Raw genomic sequence first — 26,281 nt, 5'->3', positions numbered from 1 at the left:
ACTTCTTAATTTAGGCATATATATTGTAGGGACTCAATTTGGATTGACCCTGAGTACGAATGAGTTTTCAGCCCAATCAAGCCCAAACAATAAATTTTTAGAGTATGGGTTCAAGAACTAGTACTGTGTGACAGGAAAGGTTCTACTCCTCCAGTAACAAGGGATACTTTTGGTTTATTCCTAAAAAAAAACTCTCCTCGGCTCTTTTTCAGTCAGCCTCTCTCTCTTCGTTCTTTCTTTTTTCTGCCAGAAGCCGTCCCCCTTACTTCCTTCGTTCCTATGTTTTATACTCCGTTTTCCCCCCGTTTCCATCGTACACGTGTAGTTCTTATCTTGGGAGCTCCTTTCTGTCCCATCCAGTACCTACCGAAACCTTCATCTTAGTGGCCATAAAGCTGCTTAGTTACTGTTCAGGTATCACCTCCACATTAATGCGGCCAGACTGTTAGCTGGAAAGCATTTAATGTGGAGGTGATGGCCTTAAAAGATATTTGCTACCTTCCCCGACGCCTCCTTAAGCTATATCCAATTTCCAGTTCAGATACAACTTGGCGGAGTCTCTCCACTAACATGAAAGTTGCATTTACCTCGGACTTTGGTGTCCTCGGACGTGTGTTATGCCGCTGTATATAATATCTACTCGTTCCTCCTATATTACCCATTTGGTAAGAATAAAACTTTTTTAGGCAGAGTATTTGGTTCACATGAGGATATTGATTTTAATTTTCTTCATGACAAATGAGGCTTGTGTTATCAAATGAACCTTAAAACTTAATAGTTGTTTGTTTGAAACTTTTTTGTTATTTGAATGTAATGAACTTATTTATTTAGTTTTCTATTTGAAACTTATTTGCTATTTGGATGTAATGAACTTATTTATTTAGTTCTTCGTTTATAACTTATTTGCTATTTGGATGTAATGAACTTGTTTGCTATTTGCCATTTGGATGTAAATGTAATGACTAATGAACTTATTTATTTGGTTTTGTTGAAAGTTTATTATATTAAGGATGGTTGTTTTGTATGTTTTTTAAGGAAACATATTTATGACTATTGGTTTGTTAGTTTTTTAGTATATTAAAAAATTATTAATTATTTATATAATTTAAATAAATAATAATTAAATTATTTATGACATCATCGGTTTAACCATCGATCGGACTCTGGTCCGACTAGAAAACTAGTAATTAGGTCATTTTTCGGTTCCTTTACCATACTAGTTTTTAAAACCATGGTTATAATATGGTAATTTGAAGAAGAGAAAACTTAAAGAATTAAAAAGAAAAAAAAAAAAAAAAAGCATTTCTTTGTCTTTCTACCTACCTCCAAGACTCACTTCTTAATTTAGGCATATATATTGTAGGGACTCAATTTGGATTGACCCTGAGTACGAATGAGTTTTCAGCCCAATCAAGCCCAAACAATAAATTTTTAGAGTATGGGTTCAAGAACTAGTACTGTGTGACAGGAAAGGTTCTACTCCTCCAGTAACAAGGGATACTTTTGGTTTATTCCTAAAAAAAAAACTCTCCTCGGCTCTTTTTCAGTCAGCCTCTCTCTCTTCGTTCTTTCTTTTTTCTGCCAGAAGCCGTCCCCCTTACTTCCTTCGTTCCTATGTTTTATACTCCGTTTTCCCTCCGTTTCCATCGTACACGTGTAGTTCTTATCTTGGGAGCTCCTTTCTGTCCCATCTAGTACCTACCGAAACCTTCAGCTTAGTGGCCATAAAGCTGCTTAGTTACTGTTCAGGTATCATCTCCACATTAATGCGGCCAAACTGTTAGCTGGAAAGCATTTAATGTGGAGGTGATGGCCTTAAAAGATATTTGCTACCTTCCCCGACGCCTCCTTAAGCTATATCCAATTTCCAGTTCAGATACAACTTGGCAGAGTCTCTCCACTAACATGAAAGTTGCATTTACCTCGAACTTTGGTGTCCTCGGACGTGTGTTATGCCGCTGTATATAATATCTACTCGTTCCTCCTATATTACCCATTTGGTAAGAATAAAACTTTTTTAGGCTGTCCTCGGATAACTAAGTGTCCTCGGATTGGGCTATTAGGCCCCGAGTCCACTTCTGAGGATTACTACACCTTTTTAACTAACAGGCCCCACATATATATATATATATATATATATATAATTTTTTTATTTGACCATGCAATCCGATCGGTAACCCACTAATTGAACCAGTGATCCAACTCATAGATCGAGTTAATGTTCAGGCCATGTTTAATAACTAGCAAAACTGACTCATTGTTACTTTTGTCTATAAGGGTTTGTTTGGTACATATAATTAAACAACAGTTTTTAATTTTTTTAAAAAATACATATAAGTAAAAAATATATAAAAATACATATAATTTTATTTAAAAACTAAAAAACATGTGTTTAAACTCATCTATTGAACGACCCTAATTCTCATAGCATTTCATTCATTCAAATCAACGCTGGTGGCTGCAAATATTCAACATTGTTAATATGGGAACCACCACTTCAACAATCAAGAATCAACGCCCTCCATCAACGTTTCGAAACTTGTTCTTCTCATACTAAAAACACTGTTTCTTATTTTCTCACACGTCTCAATCAACCAAACACCTCTCTCTCTCTCTCTCTCTCATTGTCGGTGTTCTCGACATGTCAGAGGTTCTACGGTTCCGACCAACTCCCAGACCCCTGAGACTTGGGACCCCACGTGGCACGTCACGTGACTTCCGGCTACTACCTCGTACTTCCAACCTCGTACTTAATTCTCTGCCCACAAAACATTTTCCCGAGAAAATTCATGTAATCAGAAGTGAATCATCCTCATCTTCATCTTCGTCTTCATCTTCAACTTCAAAGCTAAGCGCTTGGACCCAAGAGGCCTCATTGCAGGACCTCCATGACTCGCCCGTGTCCGTTGACCTCCACACCATTTCCACCGATACCCACTTCGATCGGGTCCTCGCCGAGGCTCAACAGCTCGAGGACTCCCTAATCATCGTTTGGTACGTTTCTGAATCTGGGTTTTTTTTTTTTTTTTTTTTAATTTTTTATTGTTCCATTTATATGAGGATTTTGGTTCCATTTGCTGGTTTTGGGTTGAGTTGCGGTTTAAAGTGTGGGAAAAGAAAATGGAATGTTTAGGTTACTAAAATGCTAGGTTGGTTTTTTTCATTTTCTGGACGCAAAAGATTGAAACTTGAGTCTATAATTTACAAGTCTATATGTTGTTGAAGCTTATCAAGGTTTATACTTTCTCTTTGTGGGTTGTTTTAGGAAAGGTTTTGATTTATTGGTTAATGTAATATTGGTTTGGTTAAGGTGATGGGATTAATATTGTGGAGTGAAGGTCATGAGCTTCATATTCTCGGTTTTTGTTGTAAAGAATTGATATTGTAAATTGAGTCTCTACTTTCCTTGTTAAATAGTTAAATTTTGAGCGTTACAGTTTGATTTGTGCATATATGAAAAGATGCAATTGGAAATCCTGCATTTTCTTTCCTTTCTACATATGAAACATTTAATTTAAATGAGTTTTTAAAGTGAGATATATGAACTTGTAGGATGGCAAGCTGGTGCAGAAAATGCATATATTTGAAACCAAAACTGGAAAAGCTGGCTGCAGATTACTATCCAAGGTTAGACCCCCTTTTTTTTTTCTTTTTTTAATGACTATCTAACATGATCAAATTGATAATGTCACATTGGAAGAATCTCCCCACCCAAAAAATAAATAAAAAACTTTGAAAATTCATATCTGACTGTAGTCTTTCGGATATATGGATTTGTTCCTTCAGCTGCTTAAGTTTTTCTTTTCCTTTGTTTTCTTGAAGTTCCAACAAATACGATACTGCAATTTGGGTAGTTTGGTCGCATCAATTATAACATATTCCTTGTCCATTTTCCTCATTTACTTTTCCAGCTAGAGCCTAGGCTGAGAGTGAAAGCACTTTGATCATCTAGATCCGACCTATTTTCATTCATATTCCTTGTCTTTTTTGTGTGTGTGGACACATTATGCTTTTCAATGGTCTCCCAAGTCCTGAGAGAGCCTTTTGTAGGAAAACAAAATTTTCGTTTCACTACATAAGGCATGAGCTAGAGCTGGACTGAAAAGGGGAAAATGCTTATATTGAATGTTTGGATATTTATGCATATTATTTTCATTCAGAATCTTTTTCCATTTTTCTTTATTATATGCAAACTATTTTCATTTAGAATACTTGTCCACTTTACTTTATATATATATATATATATGAATAAGACTAGGCTTCCCACTTTCCTCTCCAAATCATGCTTCTTGTTCTCATTATGCGTTTTGTTTCACCAATATCATTTGTTGCCCCGCATGCTATATATGTCTTACACACAAAATAATATGAAAAATCTGAAGACCAAAGCAATAAACATCTAACAATACATGTGCAGCTGTATACTAGAAAATTATAGTAATTATAAAAATAATAATTATGAAAAAAAATTTAGAGTAAAGACAGTAAAGTGAGACCGGTCAAGCACTGGTTGTGTATTTTCCTCAGTGTGTTTGTGCCTTTATGTGTTATAATTGAAGTGTATAGTATCATACAGGCTGGCATAGTTACTACATAATTAAGATTAATTTTGAGAACTGATTTGATGTAGATTGAAGTTCTACTGTGTTGATGTCAATACTGTTCCACACAAGCTTGTCACTCGTGCTGGAGTAACTGTAAGTTTCTCATGAGGCTCCAATAATTTTGGTGTTTTAGAAAGGTGTAGAGGCAAACTAAGAGTAAAATGAGAAATGACTTGAGTGTGTTTGATTGTTGCACCATCTGCAGAAACTGAATGTATATTAGCAATAATTGACTGTGTAGGCTTCAAAGGTTTGCCTTACAAGGAGTATCTACCCAAGCAATACTTGGTTCATTTGTCAATTGAGTGATCCACATTCTTCATATGTTTGCTGTGTTGACTTGTTTTGATGAGTTTATAGCACACTGAGAGAGAAAAGAGAAGCTGGACTTCCTTTCTCTCCTTTGTTTTTGGGAGGGGGGGGGGGGGGGGGAGGGGGGGGTTGAAAAATATGTCAGGGTTTTGAACTCTGAACTCTGTCAGCCAAAGCAAAAATGCCAAAATTTGTATTATCTAAACGGCAACTAGAAAGACTTGATTGCAACTATCAAATATGAATATGCTTGCCTCTTCCTCCTTTCTCTTCTTTCCTTTGGGTGTATTTGTCTGTCTAAATGGGAGCACTCATCAATCTTATCAATACCGTTGTTCTGTGTTGGGTCTGTCATACATTTGTGCAGACTGTTGACTTAATTATTTTATCTTTTTCATGCATATGTGTGCGTTGGGGATCCAAATATATGTAGAAGATGCCTACCATACAGGTAATTTTCCCTTACAATTGAATGTCTCCGAGGAACTTGGTATGTTCTTTCTTCCCTAGTAATAAACAATGATTATGTCACAGCTGTGGAGGGATGGCAAGATTCAAGCTGAAGTGACTGGTGGCCACAAAGCGTATTTAGTCATCAGTGAAGTCCGCCAAATGATTGAAAATGAGGGTGCTGTATAAGTCATAGTAAGTAGTAAAGTAGGCAACCCCTCTCTCACTCTCTTCATTTTAAAGTTTCATGTTGATAAAAAATAAAATTTGTAACCCACTTACATAAAAAAACAAAACCAAAAAAACAAAAAGTCAAATTTGTAATCCTTTTTTTGCCCTCATAAATTTTGTTCTGTTATAATTTTTTCAGTAAAAAAATAAAGGAAATTGACTTGGTGTTTGCTGCTACTTGCTCTATGTAAAGTGCATTCAACAGGAGGTGTTTTGGATGTATATCATATATGGTATGGAGATTTCCTTTGATTTCCTACCTAAATAGGTTTAGACCATGATTGTGGTTTATTCTATCATTCCTTTCCCTGAATAAGGACACCAAAGCTTGTTGTGTGTATGTTACTTATGAAAAAGAAAAGCTTGTTTTATGTATGTATGTTGCTATCCAGGGCTAGTTTGCCGAATGCGAGCACGATAGTTGCGAAGGAACGCTGCCCTAAAAACCAACTATCAAAGAAAAAAAAATGGAGAGAAAAAGATGCAATTTATTTATTTGTTGATTGATTCCTATACTTCAAAGTTGAAAGCCAATTGTCACTTTATTCTCTCTACTGTGATGAAAGTTTTAATGGACATCAAACATTTCAAGAAGCAGAACCCTGTGAATGGCAGTATCACGAATATAATAAACTTTTGCATTGACCTGCTGAGGCCTTAGATTCTAATCATAAATGAGCACTTATATATGGAGTTTCAGGCTGTCAGCATTTCCTTAAACGTTTGGATTCACATACTTGTGTGTTCATTCATGTGAGAAATAAACAAATAGTTGTGATATAAAACAGGACTTGTGCTGAAGCACTAGATCCAAGCTTTGCTCTATAAAACAAACAGGTGAACTGGACCCAAACTTGACCCTATAAAACAAGTAGCCAAATGCAAATATCAGTGGCAGATGAATTTGTCACTTTCCTTGCTTGAGTCTTGGTGGTTAAAGAATAGGGTGGTGTTTATCACACACACACACACACACACACACACACTCAAACTACACAAAAATCATGACTTGAAGTTATAGTTTTCAAGTGTGTAACTGTGTATAACAGGGTGTGTGAACTGGTTCTTATCCTAAAGAATAAGAATAAACCTATTCGGGGGACTCTGGCTCTTGGTAATCGGTATCCGTACACACACACACACACACACACAAACTACACAAAAATCATGACTTGAAGTTATAGTTTTCAAGTGTGTAACTGTGTATAACAGGGTGTGTGAACTGGTTCTTATCCTAAAGAATAAGAATAAACCTATTCGGGGGACTCTGGCTCTTGGTAATCGGTATCCGTTAAACTGTTAGTGGCAGATGATTTTGTCACTTTCTAAGCTTTTGTTGCAGGAATCTATCCCAATATCAGAACCCCCAAGATGCTCATTCCTTGTCCTTCCACCTTTTCACAGTTGACAATATTGTAAGAGTCTTTAACATAAAACCATGGCCCCAATGAATTGGAGTTTAGGGTGTGGTGGTATTAGCCACGTTGCTTTCACATTGATGCCACTGCCGGATTAAACTATCTGACTAGTGGGAGAAAAACAATATGAAGCTACAAAGTTTCCATGCATTTTGCTGGGCCACATCATTCAATGTGTGTGTGTGTGCATTGCGTGGAAGTGAAATAACAGAGAATGCGAGGCACAAAAGCAAAAAACTCTCTTGATGCTACCAAATTGTCTGGCTACTCTGTATGGCCAAAATTTTATGATTTGGGAAAACCATTACATCAGGAAATAAGCGAAGAGTTCAATGACTATTCATTGTTTATTATGTTTAGGTTATTTCTGCATAGGCTAATTGATTTAATTGTTGAGTAAGCAACTAAAGCATCCCTCAGACTAGTTAAAAACTCACATCAGTTAGCTGATTATTGGTTGACTATCAACTAATCATTTATGGTGCTGGCAAATATCCTAACTAAATGTAACACCAAGTCAACACTTGAACTTGTCATTGAATATTAGCATACCATTTTTTCTTTTTTAGGTGGGATTAAGCACTTGTCGGCAAATTATACTCCAGTTTGTTTGTTGACCACACTGTTACGCTTATATCCTCTATCTAATTCCGAGTGTTCTGGAGTGGATTATCAAAGAACTTGAAGCATAACTTGTTGGAGTGGATTATCAATTCCAACTAAGATGTATAAATTTTCTCCTCACATGGAACTAAAAGACACTAATCAACCTCGACTTCAAGAAAATTAGATTGAGCAATTGAGAAGGTAAGTTGTTGCCTTGAACAAGATGGTGCAACACTTGTATCCTCCTTGAGTAAGGAGTGTTGAGACTTCTTTTGGATTTTCTATCGAAAGGTGTGGACACAAGATGGAGAAACAAAATAATCAAAGTGTCTTAAGCCCCAAACAAAAAGCCGAAGTGACCCCAAAGTTGATTTTGGAAAAAGAAGGAAATCTTGATGGAAAGAATGGCAAGCAATGACAAGGTTGTTGCGCATAATTGAATTATAAGTTAGTTAGACATGTACTTAGTGAGTGTTTGGATTGCTCTGAAATAGAGAACATGTTTGTATTTGTGCGTTTTGCTGAAAAAGTGAGTCTTACGGCACTGTTCACGGACCCACAAAAGTCATTCAAACATAGATTTTAATATAAATTTGAATCCCACAACACTATTTACACATGTAAAAATTATTTTGTTACATTGTTTTTAGTTTTCAGTAATAAGCGATATCCAAACAGACCCTTAATTGATTTAAACAAGTGGGATAAATGTTTTATTAGCTATAGCTTATGATTATTTTAGTATTTGACTAATTCATTTAATTAACTATTTTTTTTTCCTTCTCAAAATTTTTTTTTTTTTTTGTTATTCTCTATTTTGTAAATTTTTTAGAAAATTAAAGATTAATAGCTATATTATCAATAAATTATTTAAATTGCAAGTTTTTATAATTTAAAATTATGCATGAAATATAAGCTTATAGATCATGTAAGGTCAAGATTTGTGGTCCAAGCCCAAAAGATCTGGAGTATGAGCCCAATGAACCCAAGACAATGAATTTGTAGAGAGTGGGTGAAAGAGCTGGGTTGGATATGAATTAAACAACGGCTCGCATGGGATTCAAAAATAAATAAACATAAAAACACTCGTAAAGTCTGACTGAATAGACATCTGAGGAGATAATTTATAAATTAGAATCTTGTTTTTGAACTCTAACAATCTTTTATGCTACAGTTTGTCTTCTTCCCCCTCTCTCTATTTTTTCTCGATCCCCTTCTTATGGGGGATCTTTTACATTATATACTGTCTTTTGGATCATCTTGATCGTATACTTGTTAGTCATCTGAGCATTTACTTGAGTATATATCCCATCAGGCCTCTATTTTGGTTCTCTATGAGTGGTGGTGGTTGAGAGTGCACTGTTCAGGGGTTTTCTCCACATTAATGCGGCCACAAAAGTTGCTGCAGTGCATTTAATGAGGTAGTAGCAGCTTTTCCTCTAGATATTTATCCGTTCTTATCATCTCCATACATGTCTGAAGTTTATCCTTATTATTGGAACCGTCAGGAAGGCCACTTGAACCTCCCAAGTACTTGCTTGATCGAGACTCTCCATATCCAAGGAGATCACACTCTTTGGACTACTATCGCTCTCTTCGAACTGTACTCTTCGATAATTTCCAGGTATATTTTTCCCACCTGAGTTCCTTCTCAATCATTTTCTCCTCTTCGGATATGCCCTAGTCTTTGAATAGGGCCCTAGGCCCAATACATAATTCTAGGCTTTTACCCCCACAGATCATATAGTAAATAATATCTTATTGACACAAAATTTTACATGTATATTAAGTGCATAAAGAACATGCAATCTAAAGGTTAGATTTTCAAAATATGTAGTAATATTAATGATATTAAGTAAGGGTGTTCATATTATATTTCATTAAAAAATAATTAAATATTTCCACGCATCATGCGGGGTTGCGACTAGTTTTGATAATGTGTATGCTTTATAAATTAATAAAGTACTTTCTCATGCAAATTTGAAGTTGTAGTAATTAATGGAAATTAAGAGCATTCACATCAAGGATTTTAAAAATTTTAGCACTTAGCAATTCAAAAATCCACTTTATATTATTTAACACTTCACATTACAATACACTTAACATCAAAACTTTAATTTTTTTATCACTTCATTTAAATATTATTTTTTATTCCTTTTTTTAATATTTTTTTATTCTTCCTCTATTATCTCTGTCTCTCTCTCTTTCTCAACCCAATAATCCTACGCACTACAGCACTACTGGCCACCACAATACCAAAACCCAATCGCACCCAATAGTCAACACAATACTAATAGCCACCATGACCAAACTCAAACATTACTAACCAACACCACAAACTCACCACCCACAAACCCACTACAAAAATCCAACCACTCACCAAAATTCCACCACTTGTACCACAATCATGAAGTCGTATCTTTCTAATCACTTGGGAGTTTGGCATTCATGAAAATATTTTTCTTTGTATTCATTAGTTTGGCACTGAATTGAATGTATAGTATTTAGTATTTACCTTCTTGAAATGGAGAGGTTAGAGGTCTGGACAGAGTACAGAAGTACTGCTCTTGTTAGCGTGAAAAAGTACACAAGTACTGCAAAATAGTCATCACGTTGTCATGATGTAATAATGGTTGTAGAATTTGCGGTGGGTCATCTTCCTGTCCGTCACTTACGAATGAGTGTGATACAGCTAGCTAGCAGCTCACTCTTTCCCGACTCCCAAGTTGGTATGTCGGTAGGGATTTTTTGTTTTCTTATCATGTGAGGTTAGACTTTGGGAGCTTTGTAAAATATACACAAATATATACCACATTTTATATGACTTTTCTAAGTGCCATTACAATAGGCTAACATAAGCCACATATGATATATGAAAAATCTTGTTATATATTTATTATTGCGTATTTAATATTTATTCACTTTAAGATTGTGTTTCTAAAACTTTATCCATTTTAGTTTACATCACACTACGTGAGAGGGCAATATCAAGTGAGTGTGCAACTCGAAGCGTGTAATGATCATTCCCATAATTATATAGTGGACTTTCTTATAAAATTTCTTATAAAATTTTAAAAAATTTTGATATTTAATAGATGGTTAACATATACAGTAAAAATTTTTACTAAACACAACGTGTCCAAAATTCAATGTGTTTGGTAAAAATTTTTGCTGGGTACAAGCTGAACTCATATATAACATACATATTAACCGGCCTATATATATGTTGACCTCGCGAGTCCTGACACCCTTCCTTGATTATATTTTTTAAATATTAAACTCTTGATTAATATTCTTATTTATTACTAACAGTGATCTGCTGGTAATACTGTTTGCTACTATAAAAACATGGTGCAAAACCACACACTCATTAGACCACAACTGAAATGAGAGCAATGGCCGAAGTAGTAAATGGGAGTGAGGGGTCAGCAGCATTGAAAATGAAGATGAGGTTATTAGTGTGGGCTTTGTGGTTGCTGGGGTTAGTTTCCAGCAAATGGATAGATGGTTTTGATGATTTGAATGTGACAGAGCAGCATTATTATTATGACCAGAGTTATGGAGTCTCCTACGCTAGTAAGCCATTGCTGGTGGGTCTTACTCTCATCAATGGAGCTGCTGCCAAAGGCGCTGGTATTCCTTCTTGTTGGCTTTCATTTGTTTATTACTATTTTATCTCCATTGAATCTTTATGACAAGTGATAGGATGAAAATATAACTTGCTCTTTTTATGCTCCATTTTGCCTGTAATTGTTTCTAGTTACACTGCTAACACTGTTCATTGGACTCATGTCTCATTTTATTTTAGAATCATTTTTTCCCTAAGGGGTCTTTGAATCTCTCATCTCATAGTGACTATCTTTGTTTTTTTGTTTTTTTAATATTCCTCTCTTTGCTTGACATGTTTCATGCTGAAAAGACTATGTTTCTGTGTTTGTGCATGTGTATAGACCTGTACCCAGAGGTGCTTTTATATACGCATATAGAGTAGGACAAGTAGTACAAAAATACAGTTACAATACAATAGTTGAATGATATTGATAGCTTGCTGCCTGCCATAAGGGGCCAAAGGTAGCCTCACGGAAGGTGTGAGGTTCATGTAGTGTGATAAAGAACGAAAATCATGAGTGAGCATTGGAGGAGCTCTTAAGTCTTATCCGATGGGAGCGACAAATCTTGGGAGGGTAATGTCAGCAGGATCCTCGATTGTGGGTGTGATGTCCCAAATTGATTGGGTGTGCTGAGTCCCACATTGGGCATATATTGGGGTGATCTGGGCTTTATAAACCATTGTTATGGGTTCCGTTCCGTTCCGGCCGGAATATATCGTACCGGTGTGTAAAACGGAATGGTAATACCCTCCATTCCACCTTCCCGTTCCGGCCAAGTTCGGCCGAAATTTATTTTCCGGCTGGTATGAATTTTGGCTTCTTATTTTCCCTTTCTGAACTTGATCGGCATCTTTTTCGCTAGATCGCCAAAAATCCTTCTCATTCTCTCATCAGTATCTCATTTGTAGCTCCTTGTCTCTCTATCATCTCTCACTATCTGACCCTCTCAACCGTGATATTGAAGTTAAAAATAAAATTGAATAGCAAGATGAAGCAAAAATGATGTGACTTGTGAAACAAAAAGGGAGAAGAAGAAGAAGAAGAAGATGAGAAAATAGCTCAGAAGGTGAAATGATGAAGAAAAACTAGCAATAATGAAAGAAGCAGCATTTGAGCAGGTTGTCACTACTCACGTGGGTGGGTTGGGAAAAGGAAAAACTGAAAAAGTAGTCAATATGAAACTTCTCACTTGTGTACAATTACCAAAATGTGAGTTTTATTTTTAAAAAAAAACCATAAATAAATGTTTTTTTAAAATAATAATCCCACTTTTTTTTTTGTAGAAAACTTTATTAAATTTATTATTTTATATAATAGTAATAATAATAATAATATATAAATATATATTTTAGTAGTAATTCTAAATCGAAATTGACCGGAAATATTTCGTTCCAATGAACAAATTGAAACAGATTCTGAAACTGTATTTATAACGTTAATACAAAGAACTACAAGGAGCCACGCTATGACTAGAATAGTCCTTTAGGGCATAGTGTAGATGTAAATAGTTTTTTTACTTGGGATTGAGTTAAACAGTAAGGTTGGTTAATTATCTGATTGCAAAATATCTCAAAAGAAATTTCCTAGTTTCTGCATGTGTTATTAATTATCTGATTTCTTATAATGTACCTACATTCAACTCTTGCACAATTTTATGAGTTTCTCAATTATTATTCTTAAAAAAGAGAAGGCTTGTATAATATCTGTTGTTGGAGGAATCCCTTATTCTGTTTTTGCAGAGTGATTGGTTTCCGTTTCTGTCCATGGATTTGCAGCATATTCAGTTCAATACCTTGTTATTTTTGGTTCATCTTATAACTGGTTTGTTAGGAGCTTAAGTGTCAGTTGGATTTGCCTGGCATTTTCAGTTGTTTTGAGTTGCTGTATATCTGCTGGTTTGCTGTTTTTACTGCTTAGCAGGGCTTGTATAGTATCTCAGTTATAGTGAAACAGGTCTACTCTGCTGCAAACCATTGTAATATGTGATACAAGAATCTGGAAAATCATTACAATTTCATGACTCTTTCTCTCCTGTATGTGCAGTCTGCCTGGATGGAACATTACCAGGCTACCATCTCCACCGAGGATATGGATCAGGAGCAAAAAGTTGGCTCATTCAGTTGGAGGTATGTAGCCACACCAAATCTTTTTGATGTAGCATACACTTAATACACGGCAATATGACACCTGTTGTTGTCATCATCATCATCATCCTCATCATCAGTTCCTTGTCCATAACCAACAGTCGTCATGTCTAGTTCCATTGGGCACTTTTGTTGCATGACCTAAATATGCAACCATTATCATTAGTTATAGTTGCTTTCACTTATCTTCTCATGTTTTGTTTAAGCATGCTTTTGAAATTAAATTGGTTTTGCAGTTTAAAGATTTCGCTTTTATGCATTACGTAGCATGAAATGAGAACCCTGTTTGCTTGAAAAACTACATATTTTTATAATATAAAGTGCCACAGGCTGATTAGATAAATAAATGTAATTTTGGACCATCTTCTCTCCAGTCTGAATTTTGCTGAATTTCTCATCATCAGCACAAATTTGCTTTACAATCTGATAGTTAGCAATCACAATCCTTAAAATAAATATAAGTACTTTAGCTTGGAGTTCCTTTATAAATCTGATTGTCAGATGACTTTCAATTTCAAATGGAACAAACTACGTAAGCTGTATGTGGCTCTCTCCATTTTACTACCTTCAACACTATGTACAGCGCATTGGACCCAGCCCAATTCCTCCACAGCCATCCATATTTCCATGTACCATCTTCAACACTCAAAAGTCGATTTGCCTAAACCTTCCCCATTGGCGGTATTTTTTTATCATGGGGGATGAAACGGATTAGTGCTTTGCCTTCAAGGAAAGAGGCTACATATTTTAGTGAGGTAAAGTACTTCTATCAACTCATTATTGGGTTTGGAACATTTGACATAATGTGTGTCTAGTACCTGAGGCTTCTTGAATTAGATATTATTAATTTGATTGAATATGAAACACCAGTTTGATAAATTTTAAAATTTTGAGAAATTGTGAAAGCTTTTGGGACAAAGTAACCCCGCACAGATGTCAAGAATTGGAGAATTGGTGCAGCACAGGTTGTCTACCCCTAGTATTTGTCAGGAACTGGGGGTGCTAAGAAGAAGTCTTATGTGTTGAAATTGGGGGCTCGTAAGCAACCTGTCTTCTTGAACTTGAAGATGTCTACCATCTGTATAGCCTCCCCTAATTCTCAAGTAGTCCAATGTCTGGAGCCATGCTGATCCATTTCTCGCAAATTTTCTCCTTAATTCATTCAATTCCCTGACCAAATGCAATCCTTGCTAGTTTGATCATCATCATCATCATCATCATGTCATTTAAGCCAGGCCCTTTCCTGGGTTATGAACTTTTTAGAATCTTAGCCACAGCTTGCAATTGCTGGGTATTACATTCACAAGGGTATAAATTCTTTACAAAGGAATCTGGCTACGTATTTCCTGATCTTATACAAGAGGAGAGACTATTATTTACAATTTCAATCTTGACATCAAGATATGTTTTGTATTAGCAATGATCCAGTCGGTTCTTGTCCCAAAGGAATAATGCTGGTTTTAATTCTGCATCCTTTCTGGATATTGGTCCAAACTGAGTTAGGATAGGCAGAAACAAAGAGTAGAATATTCTCTTGAATTCTTTGTGCCATTATCCTGATTTTGTGTTGATGCTATTGAGTGTGAAAAGTAGCTTTGGTATCTGCTTTTGGAGCTGCTTCCTACTTTAACACATTCTGGTAAATTTGGTAACAAAAACCAGACCTTAATCAATCATTTTATAAGCTGTTACTATGAAATACAATGTTCTTGATTATGATTCCTGCTGCCACTTCATGCTTCTAATTCCAAGCTTCTCACTTTTTCTCTTGACTTTTGCTATTGATTTCTGTGATCTCCTTGAAAGAAGACTAAGAGATTGTCATTTTCTTACAGGGAGGAGGGTGGTGTGATTCAATTAGAAGTTGTGTTTATCGTAAAAATACTCGTCATGGTTCCTCAACATATATGGAAAGGCAGATACAATTTTCTGGGATATTAAGCAACAAAGCAGAAGAAAACCCAGGTTACATTTCTATCAACATTATTGCAGAGCTAAATCTAAATAATTAGCTGTCTTGCATGTTTTTTCTTCAATTAGCCATTAAAATTATCTTATCTTCTGAATGCAACTGGAATACTCCCAGATTTTTTCAATTGGAACAGAGTCAAACTTCGTTATTGTGATGGTGCATCTTTTAGTGGGGACAGTCAATATAAGGTCAGTGGAAATAGATTGAAGAAGAATGGCAATGATGAAATTTTTTGGGGCCAAGAAGTCTTTAAGTATATGAAAAATCATTCTTATTATTTTTAATTTGCAGAAATAAAATAAAGCATTTAATAAAAAAAAGTGTGTATAAAAATCAAAAGATTTTGTTATGAATGCAATTATTAATCCTAATGTAGCTTTCTTTCTTTTTGTGGTTGTTATATCATTAGTCCTATTAAAGGTCTTGCGATACTTCTGAGTTTCAGGAATTTCCTCCATCCTCAAATACATTCTTGAGGAATCTGCAGTATCATAAAACACTTTCCTTTCAATAGGTTTTCTATTACCCAAACAATCCATATTAAACTAGTTTGTCAGAATAGATTCCAAATGTTCTTCATTATAGATGCTTTGTTCCAATCCTCAATCCCTTTCAAGACAAACCCCCTTTCACTTCCGGAACACATACAAGCTCGCAATCTATTTTGGCTGCAAAGGCAGATTTTTCTATTGAACTTCATCTCAATGGCTTTTACAGTTTAGGAAGAATAAAAGACTCGCCCAATAGGAATGGATGCTAAACAAGACAGATGAAATAAGGGGGACCATACCAGCAAATGAAAATTTGTTTGATAGCCATGAATCAATCTTTGAAATGATTCTGTCTACCAGGGGTTTATAATCAAGCACACTTAGTTTTTCAGGTGCCAATGGTGCACCCAAATATCTGACAGGTAGCTGCCCCTCCTCAAAGCCATGAATGCTGAGACTTTGTTTCTTCTAAGCTTGAGAATGTCCAGCACAAAACACTGCACTTTGCAGATAATTTGCTGCCAATCCAACAATACTCTTGAATTCCTAAAGCACCTCACTAATATTACAGACTTGTTATCATCAGTCAAGAATACGAACAAATCATATGCCAAGCACAAATTTTTTAGGGGAGGTTTGAGCATTTTGGATGAAATCTGAAAGTCTTATCTTCTTGATTGCTCAATGCAACAATCTTGAAAGAACTTCCATGGTGATTACAAATAAGTAAGGGGACAATGAATCCCCTGTCTCAGCAAAAGACATGCATTTTTGCAAATCATAAGCTACTAAAGAAGATTTCCTCTTAAATGAACAATTATTAGGTTGGTTGGATCAACAAGATGCCATGCTTGTGGTTGAATGAATATTGACTTCATTTTTGTTTCCCAGGTAGGACAATTGCATTTTCGAGGACAACGAATATGGTTGGCTGCTATGGAAGATTTGATGTCAAAGGGAATGCGCCATGCTTCTCAGGTTTGTGTTCTATCAATTTTAAAACAGATTTAGTTTCATTTTCAGATTTGTATGTTACTTTATACATTTTATATTTGTTGTTTAGGCTCTTCTATCTGGATGCTCTGCTGGTGGTTTGGCATCTATACTACACTGTGATGAATTTCGGGGACTATTTCCTTGGACCACTAAAGTCAAGTGCCTGAGTGATGGTGGATTATTCCTTGATACGTATATACCTTGTAACATGGCATCATTTGACTTACTATTCTTTTATTTTGCTCATATCATAATGGTCTTGCCTGGAGTTGCAGAATTGATGTATCTGGTAGGCGCACTTTGAGAAGTATGTTCAGAGGTGTGGTTTGGTTACAGGTATTTTTTTCTTCTATTTTTTTTGTGGGGTGGGGGCAAATGCTTCTTGATGTTGGTTTGAGTTTTGTCCTAGGAAGCTATGATGCAATGCACTATTATCAGAAAAAGAAAAAGAAAAAAGCAAATAAAGGCAAACTTTCTTGACAATATGGTTGGCTTGTTAAGAAACATGTTCATAAAATGATTATAGCTGAAATGAGAATATTAGGATGTTAAGAAACATGTTCATTAGTCTGTTGAGGATCCATAGCTTGCACCAAAGTTTTAGGACTAATTCTTGGTTGTTATTGTTGTTGTTTTGCTGACAATGTAATTAGGAAATCTGAACATATATTTTCCTACATCCCCCCATACACCAAAATGCAGTTGATGGTAATCACCTTGTTGTCTTTGAAAATGTACCAAGTATACAGATATGAATTTTGATGATGGTAGTAATAATCAGCTTCCAAAGTAGTGAGCTGTTGACTGATTATACTTCTGAGGGTGCAATTGTTAGGAATATGAAATAATTGTCGTAATCCCTTTAATTAGGTAGTTAGGTAGTTGGTTAAAATTATAATGAGTTAGTTAGGATTTGAGCACATGTAGCTCATGTAACACATGGCTTAATTCATAGAGTACATGTTGAATTAACTAGCCAATTATCTTAAGCCATGTGGGTCAATGTCATTAGAACTAGTCTCCTATAAATACATGATTGTAATTCAACATTAGATATGAATGGAAGAATAAACCAATTTCTTAGTGCATTAGTACATCTCTCTCTCTCTTTCTCTTAATCTCTATTTCTCTATGGAAGGTGACTCCCTCGAATTAAGTCAATTTCCCTACAATTCCATCAATTCCCCTACAATTCATACCCATCCCCACTAAAAACCTCTAGGTTCCTAACATTTGGTATCAGAACCGTCGATCTTGAGACAAGCGAATGTGACCGAAGAGAACTTCGGAAAGAAATACGGCAAATGGTGAACAAAGTTTAAGAGGATGTCGAGGATGTTTCAGAGAAAGTCAAGGCCTTGATTGAATCTAAAATGGCCATGAAAGAAGAGCTCTCAAGATTGTAAAAGGATCTTGAGAATATGATGGAAAAGGAGTTATAATCTCTTGATTCAATGGAATCAAAGAACAAATTAAATTCCAAGAATCTACTGCTGTAGTTGCAAGTGGAGACGTTGATTTTTGTGTTAAAGTAGATGGTGATATCCATGTACACACTGCTCTTGAAGTTCAGTCCAAAGAACCAACAAAGAAGGTGATAATGATCTTCCAAGAACCAATTCTTGATGTACCAATGGAGGCTTGCATTCAAGAGTCTATGATTCAAGAATTGGCAATCCAAGAGTTGGTAATCCAAGAGTCGGTGATGCAAGCGCTAACAATTTTAATGGTTCTAGAATCAAATGAGGTCTTGAGTATATAAGAACATTCTAAGGTTCAAAGAACCAATGAGACCTTGAAGATTGAAGAACCATTGATGGCTCAAGAACTCAAGCATAGTTTGAAGATCTACAAAGAAGAAACGTTCATGTGCACAGGACCACTTGTCAAAGAGAAATGCATGAATATGGTGATCAAAATGTCACTAAGGTATTGGTCCATTGGAAGATCTCCTTTAAAGAAGGTATCATTTCACAACAACACCTTGTAGGTAAGGTGTTTTCAAGGGGAGGGAAATGTTAGGAATATGAAATAATTGTTGTAATCCCTTTAGTTAGGTAGTTAGGTAGTTGGTTGAGATTATTATGAGTTAGTTAGGATTTGAGCACATGTAACTCATTTAACACATGGCTTAATTCATAGAGTACATGTTGAATTAACTAGCCAATTATCTTGAGCCATGTGGGCCAATGACATTAAAGCTAGTCTCTTATAAATACATGATTGTAATTCAAAATTAGAGATAAATGGAAGAATAAACCAATTTCTTAGTGCATTAGTGCATTAGTGCATTTCTCTCTCTCTCTCTCTCTCTCTTAATCTCTCTATTTCTCTATAAAGGGTGACTATCTCGAATTAAGTCAATTTCCCTACAATTCCCATCAATCTCCCTACAATTCATACAAACAGAAAATAATAAAAGAAATCAGAAGACTCATGCTTCTCAAACATGGAAAAAAAAAACTCAATTACTAAGTAACTAAATCAGAGTTCATAAAATCTCTACTATGATGAAAATCTTGTTGTATGATGTTTATGTTTCTCATCTGAGATAAAATTGGAATTACAATCACATAAGTTCTCATAAAAACTCTCAAATATAAACTAACCAAAAAACCCAACACATCCAAATGTGCCCTCACATTAACACGCTAGACAAAACTTACTTTTTAACTTTCTCACTAGACAAAACTTTGTTTCTTACTCTCACACATACGCAACAAAGCTATACCACCACTCTATTTATAGGGACTAAAATGCATCCCTACTTATTTTATTTTCAATTGGGACTACTATCTTTAATAGATTAGTGCACCTCCAAATCATTATTCTAGCCGATGTGAGATCCCAATACTGATAAAGAATTCTTTAAATTTGTCCCATCATGGGCTGGACTTACCATCTTCTATATTTTATTATTTTAGGCTATCTTAGACAACATAAGTTCAGTGTTAATGACCAACTAATTTAATGATGGCCATGACATTGAGTTTTCAAAAATGTATAACTTGCAGGGAGTGAAGAAAAGTCTTCCATGGAGTTGTGCCAACCACCTCAATCCAACCTTGGTAATTCGTTCTTATTTAAATCCAATCATTAGATTAGTAGAACCACAGGAAATTTAAGTTGCCCTTATGTCTGGTAATCTTAATAATTATCTTTTATTTTCTTCTTCAATTTTCAGTGTTTCTTCCCTCAGCACTTAATTGCCGATATTAAAACCCCACTTTTTCTTGTCAATGCGGCTTATGATATGTGGCAGGTATGTCCTACATTTAATTTATCCTTCAACCATATAGGAAGTAATTAGTCAAGATTCAGAATTTCTACTATTCCAACAGTATTATAAAAATTGCAGATGAATATGTCAAGTGGATCTTGTTTACATATATCCTTAGGTTTCATGATGTAGCGTAATTGTCCAAAATTGGGAAAGAATATGTCCTTCACATTTTTAGAATCATCATATTGGACTCTTCATATCACTTATAAAAAATTTGCATGTTGGCAAAGAAATTGTTGTAGCCAGTCCCTTGTCTTTTCTGTGGTACACAGATTTTGCATAAGTTTGAAGCCTCTATTTGCATGCTGCATGGCGTCCACTTGTCTTATTTAAAAATGATCTATTGCCAGGAGCCTTGTATCTCAATAGCATTGCCTCCTCTACTTTATAAGGAGAATCAGGGTTGAATCCTGCCTCCCCCATTGTTGAAAACTTGAAATTATTGATATATATATATATATGTATATATATATATATTACTTACTTGAGTATTTTGTCCCCTTAATCAGATCCAGGCCAGTTTAGTTCCACCATCAGCTGATCCTCATGGCCATTGGCATGCATGCAGAAAAAATTATGCACATTGCACTCTATCGCAGATTCAATTTTTCCAGGGTGATTTCATTAGATTCTTTTTCTTTTAGCCTCTTTATGCTTTTAGTTTCAAATGTCAGTGTTAACCAATTCATTACTCTATATTTTTTTGCTTCTATATTACCTTCAACTGCAATATTAACATTTATCTGTGTTGCCTGTCTTGAATAAAATAGGTTTCCGAAATCAAATGCTGAATGCCGTAAAAGGCTTCTCAAGCTCCAATAAAAATGGGTTATTCATAAATTCATGTTTTGCCCATTGCCAGACTGAGAGACAGGATACATGGTTTGCTCAGAAGTCTCCCCATATAGGAAACAAGGCATGTCTAATCTCAATTACTACTACTTCCTTTTTCTTATAATTTTTGTACAGAAAATATCTAAACAATGAAAAAAAAAAAAAACTCTTGCCCTTGTCAAAAGCCTCGTCTTTATTGGCTTTCAACCAATTTTGTGGAGGAGCCCAGCAATGTCTTGGAAAATTTGAACCATCGCTGGGTGCAAATCCTAGGTAGAAGATGATTTTGATTCTACTAGCTGACATTTGCTTGGGAAAAATCTTTGTAGCAAAGTAACTTACTCTTGTATTCAATGTGCTTTTACATTATTCTATTAGTGATTCTGTGGTCTATTTTTACCTAGTAATAGGTTTAAATTCTAGTCTTAGAGTGAAAATATCCCGTTCTAGACTTTCCTCTTTCTGATAGGTGATTTAATCTGAGGCTCTCTGAGTTGCAGATATTGAGTGTCTTATGTTTGCAAATAACCTAACTCAGGATTATTACCCAGAAATTACCTTGAGCATATGATATTTTGTTCCTAATCAATCATGTATTTGGCTGCAGTCTCCTTTTAGTGCAATCAAGTAAGACCTAGTAAAAGGATTTCTTTTGGCCATTGCTCTTCTTAACCACAAGAGGGAATACAATTTATAGTCCGTATGGCTGGCATAGCAAAACGTTACCTTTAAAAAGAAACTATGAACCGAAATCTAGTGCATTGTACTCTTTTAAGTTTCTCTAATAAAAGAAATGAAGGATTTAGGTGCCATCCTTTTGTCTTAATAGCTACCACTGAGGTCACAAATCCACTCTAACCAAATGTTAAATATATTTCCAGTATTTTGTCACAAGCCTATTTTCACTCACTGTTGGTGATTAACTTGCAGGGGGTTGCAGAATCTGTTGGAAATTGGTATTTTGACCGAGCTGACATTAAGGCTGTTGATTGCCCTTTCCCTTGTGACAAAACCTGCCATAATCTAGTGTTTAAGTGAGAGAATAGCTAGAATATCATTATCTATTGTTACTCTTCTCATAAATTATATTGCAATGAAATGCATAATTCAATTGTAACGATAATAAGACCTGCTGAGAAGTATCAAGGCTGATCGGCAAGCTTAATTCATGTTTTCATGTTTCTCTTATATTCAATTTATTCATATAAACATCTATATAGTTCTTTCTACCTTTTCTCAGAAAACTGTTATAGTGAGCACAGCGCACCGGATTGCCAAAAGGCCCAAAACTAACAAAAAAGAAGTAAAACCAAGAGGCAATGTATAAATAACATATATATATATATAAGTCTAAATTCTAGACTAAAAGGATTGGGCTTGAGCCCTTACATTGGGCTAATATATCTCTAAAAGGCAAAATTGACAAGGGAAAAAAATATGAATGGCATTGATCTAACCTCATTGAAAACTACGTCCTATGTCTTGCACAATTTCTTCTATTTCTATAAAGTAACAATTTGGTCAACCAAATTCCTTGTTGATGCAGAGGATAAACCCACAACTGACATCGGTCCTGAATTCTTAGAGTGGGAACAATAAGATCGAACTTTGCTAAGCTAGATCAATTCAACTTGCACATTGGGTGTTCTTTATACAGTTGCCTGACTGATCATCTTGCGATGTGTGGGTTTCTCTTGAAAAACACTACGTCCCTGGCGACACACACACACCGCACCCCCACTTTGAAAGTTTGTGCAATCATTGCACAATATTCACAAAGCAAACTCGCTTGTGCCTTGCTTAATACCCGCTTGAACAAACCCCATTCTAATTGACCCTGACCCTCCTTGACTATATCCTACCATCCCATGATTACTTGATCCAAGAGTGGTACTGCCAAGCCCAATTTAAGGTTTGCACCTGCTGCTTTTGTTGCTACTAACATTTTTAACCTTCTTCTTTCTTTCAGGGACACAATGTCACAAACACTCAGAATAGGGAAATGCTAGGAGTAGAGAGTTCATGACTACAATGTAATCAAATCTGGTACTAGTCAACCGCCATTACTATTGGAGTCCCTCTAAGGAAGCAATCACATTCCATTCTCCAAGAATCACTCTTTGTATAATTGCTTTTGAAATTTAAAATTCTTGATGTATGAGATTAATTTGTATTGTAAAAGAAGATGTGACCTCACTATACTTTTTTTTTTTTTCCAATAATAAGGGTCAAGATGTAAATTTCAGATGCCAAAAAGCTTAAACCTTGGTGTCACAACGAATGTTCAAGCTGAACTGCAGTCAGTGATGGGTTTCAACTGTCATGGGCCACTAACAGCCTAACATCATGTTCAAAACTGATTCTCATTAGTTTTGTCTTAATTTAACATTTAATGCTCCCTGTTATTTATGATTCTGCTAAATAATTACAAGGAGTTTATTCGACCAACATGAAGGGGACTACCTCGTCACACGTACTGTGTAGGTAACACTTATATAAACTGTAGGGACTCAGTTTAGAAGGGTTCCCCAACAATACATTTTTAGAGAGTGGATCGAAAGTTTAGGCCCTAACAGACTAGCAACGGAATACAAGCCCGCCTTCCTCCATTGAAGGGGAGTGAGCCCAGTTTACAACTAAGGGTAGCTCCTCGGCACTCGTCCGAAGAGGTCCCTCTCCCTGAAACTAACATGACCTCTAAGTCCTTCTCTGTCATTCTCTTCCATCCTCCCTTTAATTGTTTTGCTCCTCTTTCTTATATAGTTCTCTTTTTCCTATCCCCTTCTTCCTTCTATTGATCATCCATTGGCCTTTTTCTGACCGTCCGTCCCATCATAGGTCTTGTCCGTACTCAAGTGGCTCACCATGATCAATGTTGCCCTGTCAAGGGGTTACATCCCCATTAATGCGGCCAGGGGGATTAGGTGAGCGCATTCAATGCAGAGGTGGCAGCTCGCCTAAGGCTTGCTCCTTCGCCGACACGTGGCACGGGACCCCTCCTCCTCGGATATTCAAGGAGTCTCCTTTGGTGGGGTGTTCCTCGTGTTCTCCCGAGGTCTCGGACGTCTGAGGACGGGGTCATCCTCGGATATGTTCCTCGGGAGTTGGTCCTCGCGCTTTCATCCTCGGACCTCTCATGCCTCCTCGGCGTGGGCCCTTGGGCCTGGTTTGGAGTGGGCCAAGGCCACTTGTTTTTCTGGCCCCACATAAACCTTTGGTAAATTAGAGAGGATATACGAAGAACATGAAGTTGTTTACAATAGATGTCCACCTTTTTTTGTATGAAGTTCTATTATAGGACTTTTTGGGCGCGTTGTAAAGCTAAAAAGTTTGTAACCGTGGTTGATAATAGAGTATCTATAAATATGAAATAAATTATAAACATATACTATAGAAATTCAGGGTAGAAAGGGCAAGCAAAACTTGTCCTTGCTCAATCACCTTTTTTCGAGATGAAAAAACTCAAGTGAGATAAAATAAGTAAAGAGGGTTGGGAAATTTTTACCAGTTTTACCATCCAACGTATTAGAGGTCTAAAAAAAAGCTTTATTCAAAACTAAAGTAAATTACAGTCCTTGTACAAGCAATAAGATGATTCATTTAATAAATCAATAAATAAAAAGAAGGAAAGGTAATACGACAACGTTATCATTCATTGAGCCTAGTTCAAGCGTACTCTAATTATTTGCTTTAAGAGTCTTGAGCAACCAATACCATTAAATTACAAGGCTATTAACTATGCTATGTTTCATTATGTTTATAAAAATGTGGCAATGTTTCTTGTTGAAACTTGAAGCCATGAAATCGTGTTGCTATGCATGGGCTGTCATTGCGACCAATGAAAATCTATGATAACCAAGGAATAAATAATAGTGATTTATTCACTTCACCTCAGAATACTAACATACCACAATTAGAAAAGTACAGTGGACATATCATCACTCGAACCTTATAAGACAAATCGACTAACTAAAGAACCGAGCAAGTAAAAGTCTAACTAGGAACACCTCGACCAAGATGCATCCTGAGGTTATGACCAAGCACTGAGGCTTAAGTACAAAATCTAAAGAATATTAATAGGACAAAACTTAGGGTGAGTTTGTTTCAGCTTTTTGTAAAAGTGCATAATGAAAAAGTGGAGTTTTCAAAAAGTGCATAATGAAAAAGTGGAGTTTCAAAAAGCTGAGTGTTTGGTAAAAGCTGTTAAAAAGTGCTTTTTGAAAAAACTGAGTGTTTGACTAGCACTTATAAAAGTAGCAGTTTAAGGGATAAATTACCAAAAAGGACAATGTATATATAAGGAAGTTTATTTCATACTTTTTTTTTTTTTTTATGTGAGTTTATTTCATACTTAAATCAACTACTTCATATACTTAAATCAATTTTTCTCTTTCTAAAAAAATTAATTTTTTCTCATCAATATTAGCTAATAATAACCTACCACTTAAAATTTATTGTGAAAATATTGTAAAATTATTGTGATAATTGATACTGATTTTAATTTTAACATACTATTAAAATTATTTTTTTCTCTTTCTAAAAAAATTATTTTTTTCTCTCCAATATTAGCTAATAATAACCTACCATTTAAAATTTATTGTAAAAATATTGTGATAAAAATTAATACAGATTTTAATTTTAACGTACTATTAAAATTATTTTTTTCTCTTTCTAAAAAAATTATTTTTTTCTCACTAATATTAGCTAATAATAACCTACCTTTTAAAATTTATTGTGAAAATATTATACAAATATTGTGATAACATTTCCCCTTTCTTCTTTTTTTTTCTTTTTTTTCCCCTCTTTTTTTCTCCTCCACCCACGTAGCCTTCTCTTTTTTCTTTTTCTTTTTCTTTTTCCTTCTTTTCCCTTTTTCCCTACCACTCCCTAGCCTCCAGAACATTCCACTTTCACTTTTTTCTTCATCTCTTTTTCTTTTCTCCTTTTTCCCTTTCTCTTTCCCTCCAGAACGTTGTTCCACCGCTGAGCTCTTTTATTTATTTTTTTTTTGACAATTCGAAAGCTGCTCTTTCTCTTTTCCTCCAGAACGTTGTTCCACCGCTGAGCTCTTTTATTTATTTTTTTTTTTTTGACAATTCGAAAGCTGCTCTTTCACTTCCTCCAGAGAAGATGATGATGATGATGATGATGATGAAGATGATTGAAACATTGGATTTGTATTTTTTTTTTTATTTGATTTTGGGTTTGGGTTATGGATTTTTAATTAATGGTTTAATTTTGAGTTGATTTTCTGTGGATTTTGGGTTTGATTTTGAGTTGGGTTTGAAATGGGTTTTGTTGATTTTGTTGATTGTGGTGGTAGACCGGG

At 35.4% G+C, this 26,281-nt stretch overlaps 2 protein-coding genes across 2 annotated transcripts; both read left to right on the top strand.

The window, feature by feature from the left end:
- Positions 1-2,453: 2,453 nt before the first annotated feature.
- On the top strand, positions 2,454-5,561 carry LOC111992106 (thioredoxin-like 3-2, chloroplastic). Its single transcript, XM_024023916.2, has 5 exons — positions 2,454-2,994; positions 3,553-3,627; positions 4,631-4,697; positions 5,350-5,367; positions 5,451-5,561. Exons 1-5 carry the CDS (start codon positions 2,642-2,644, stop codon positions 5,553-5,555), a joined length of 618 nt encoding a protein of 205 aa, XP_023879684.1. The 5' UTR covers positions 2,454-2,641; the 3' UTR covers positions 5,556-5,561.
- A 5,325-nt stretch (positions 5,562-10,886) lies between these two features.
- LOC112020206 (pectin acetylesterase 10) lies at positions 10,887-22,140 on the top strand. Its single transcript, XM_024052770.2, has 12 exons — positions 10,887-11,254; positions 13,276-13,358; positions 15,212-15,341; positions 15,463-15,536; positions 16,731-16,817; positions 16,903-17,027; positions 17,111-17,171; positions 19,850-19,903; positions 20,020-20,097; positions 20,628-20,733; positions 20,889-21,034; positions 21,883-22,140. Exons 1-12 carry the CDS (start codon positions 11,008-11,010, stop codon positions 21,988-21,990), a joined length of 1,299 nt encoding a protein of 432 aa, XP_023908538.1. The 5' UTR covers positions 10,887-11,007; the 3' UTR covers positions 21,991-22,140.
- The last annotated feature ends 4,141 nt before the right edge of the window (positions 22,141-26,281 follow it).

This window comes from Quercus suber, unplaced genomic scaffold, assembly GCF_002906115.3.
Source record: "Quercus suber isolate HL8 unplaced genomic scaffold, Cork oak 2.0 scaffold_51, whole genome shotgun sequence".
NCBI lineage: Eukaryota > Viridiplantae > Streptophyta > Magnoliopsida > Fagales > Fagaceae > Quercus > Quercus suber.
The sequence above is the reverse complement of the archived record's forward strand: the minus strand, read 5'-3'. Positions and strand labels throughout refer to the sequence as shown.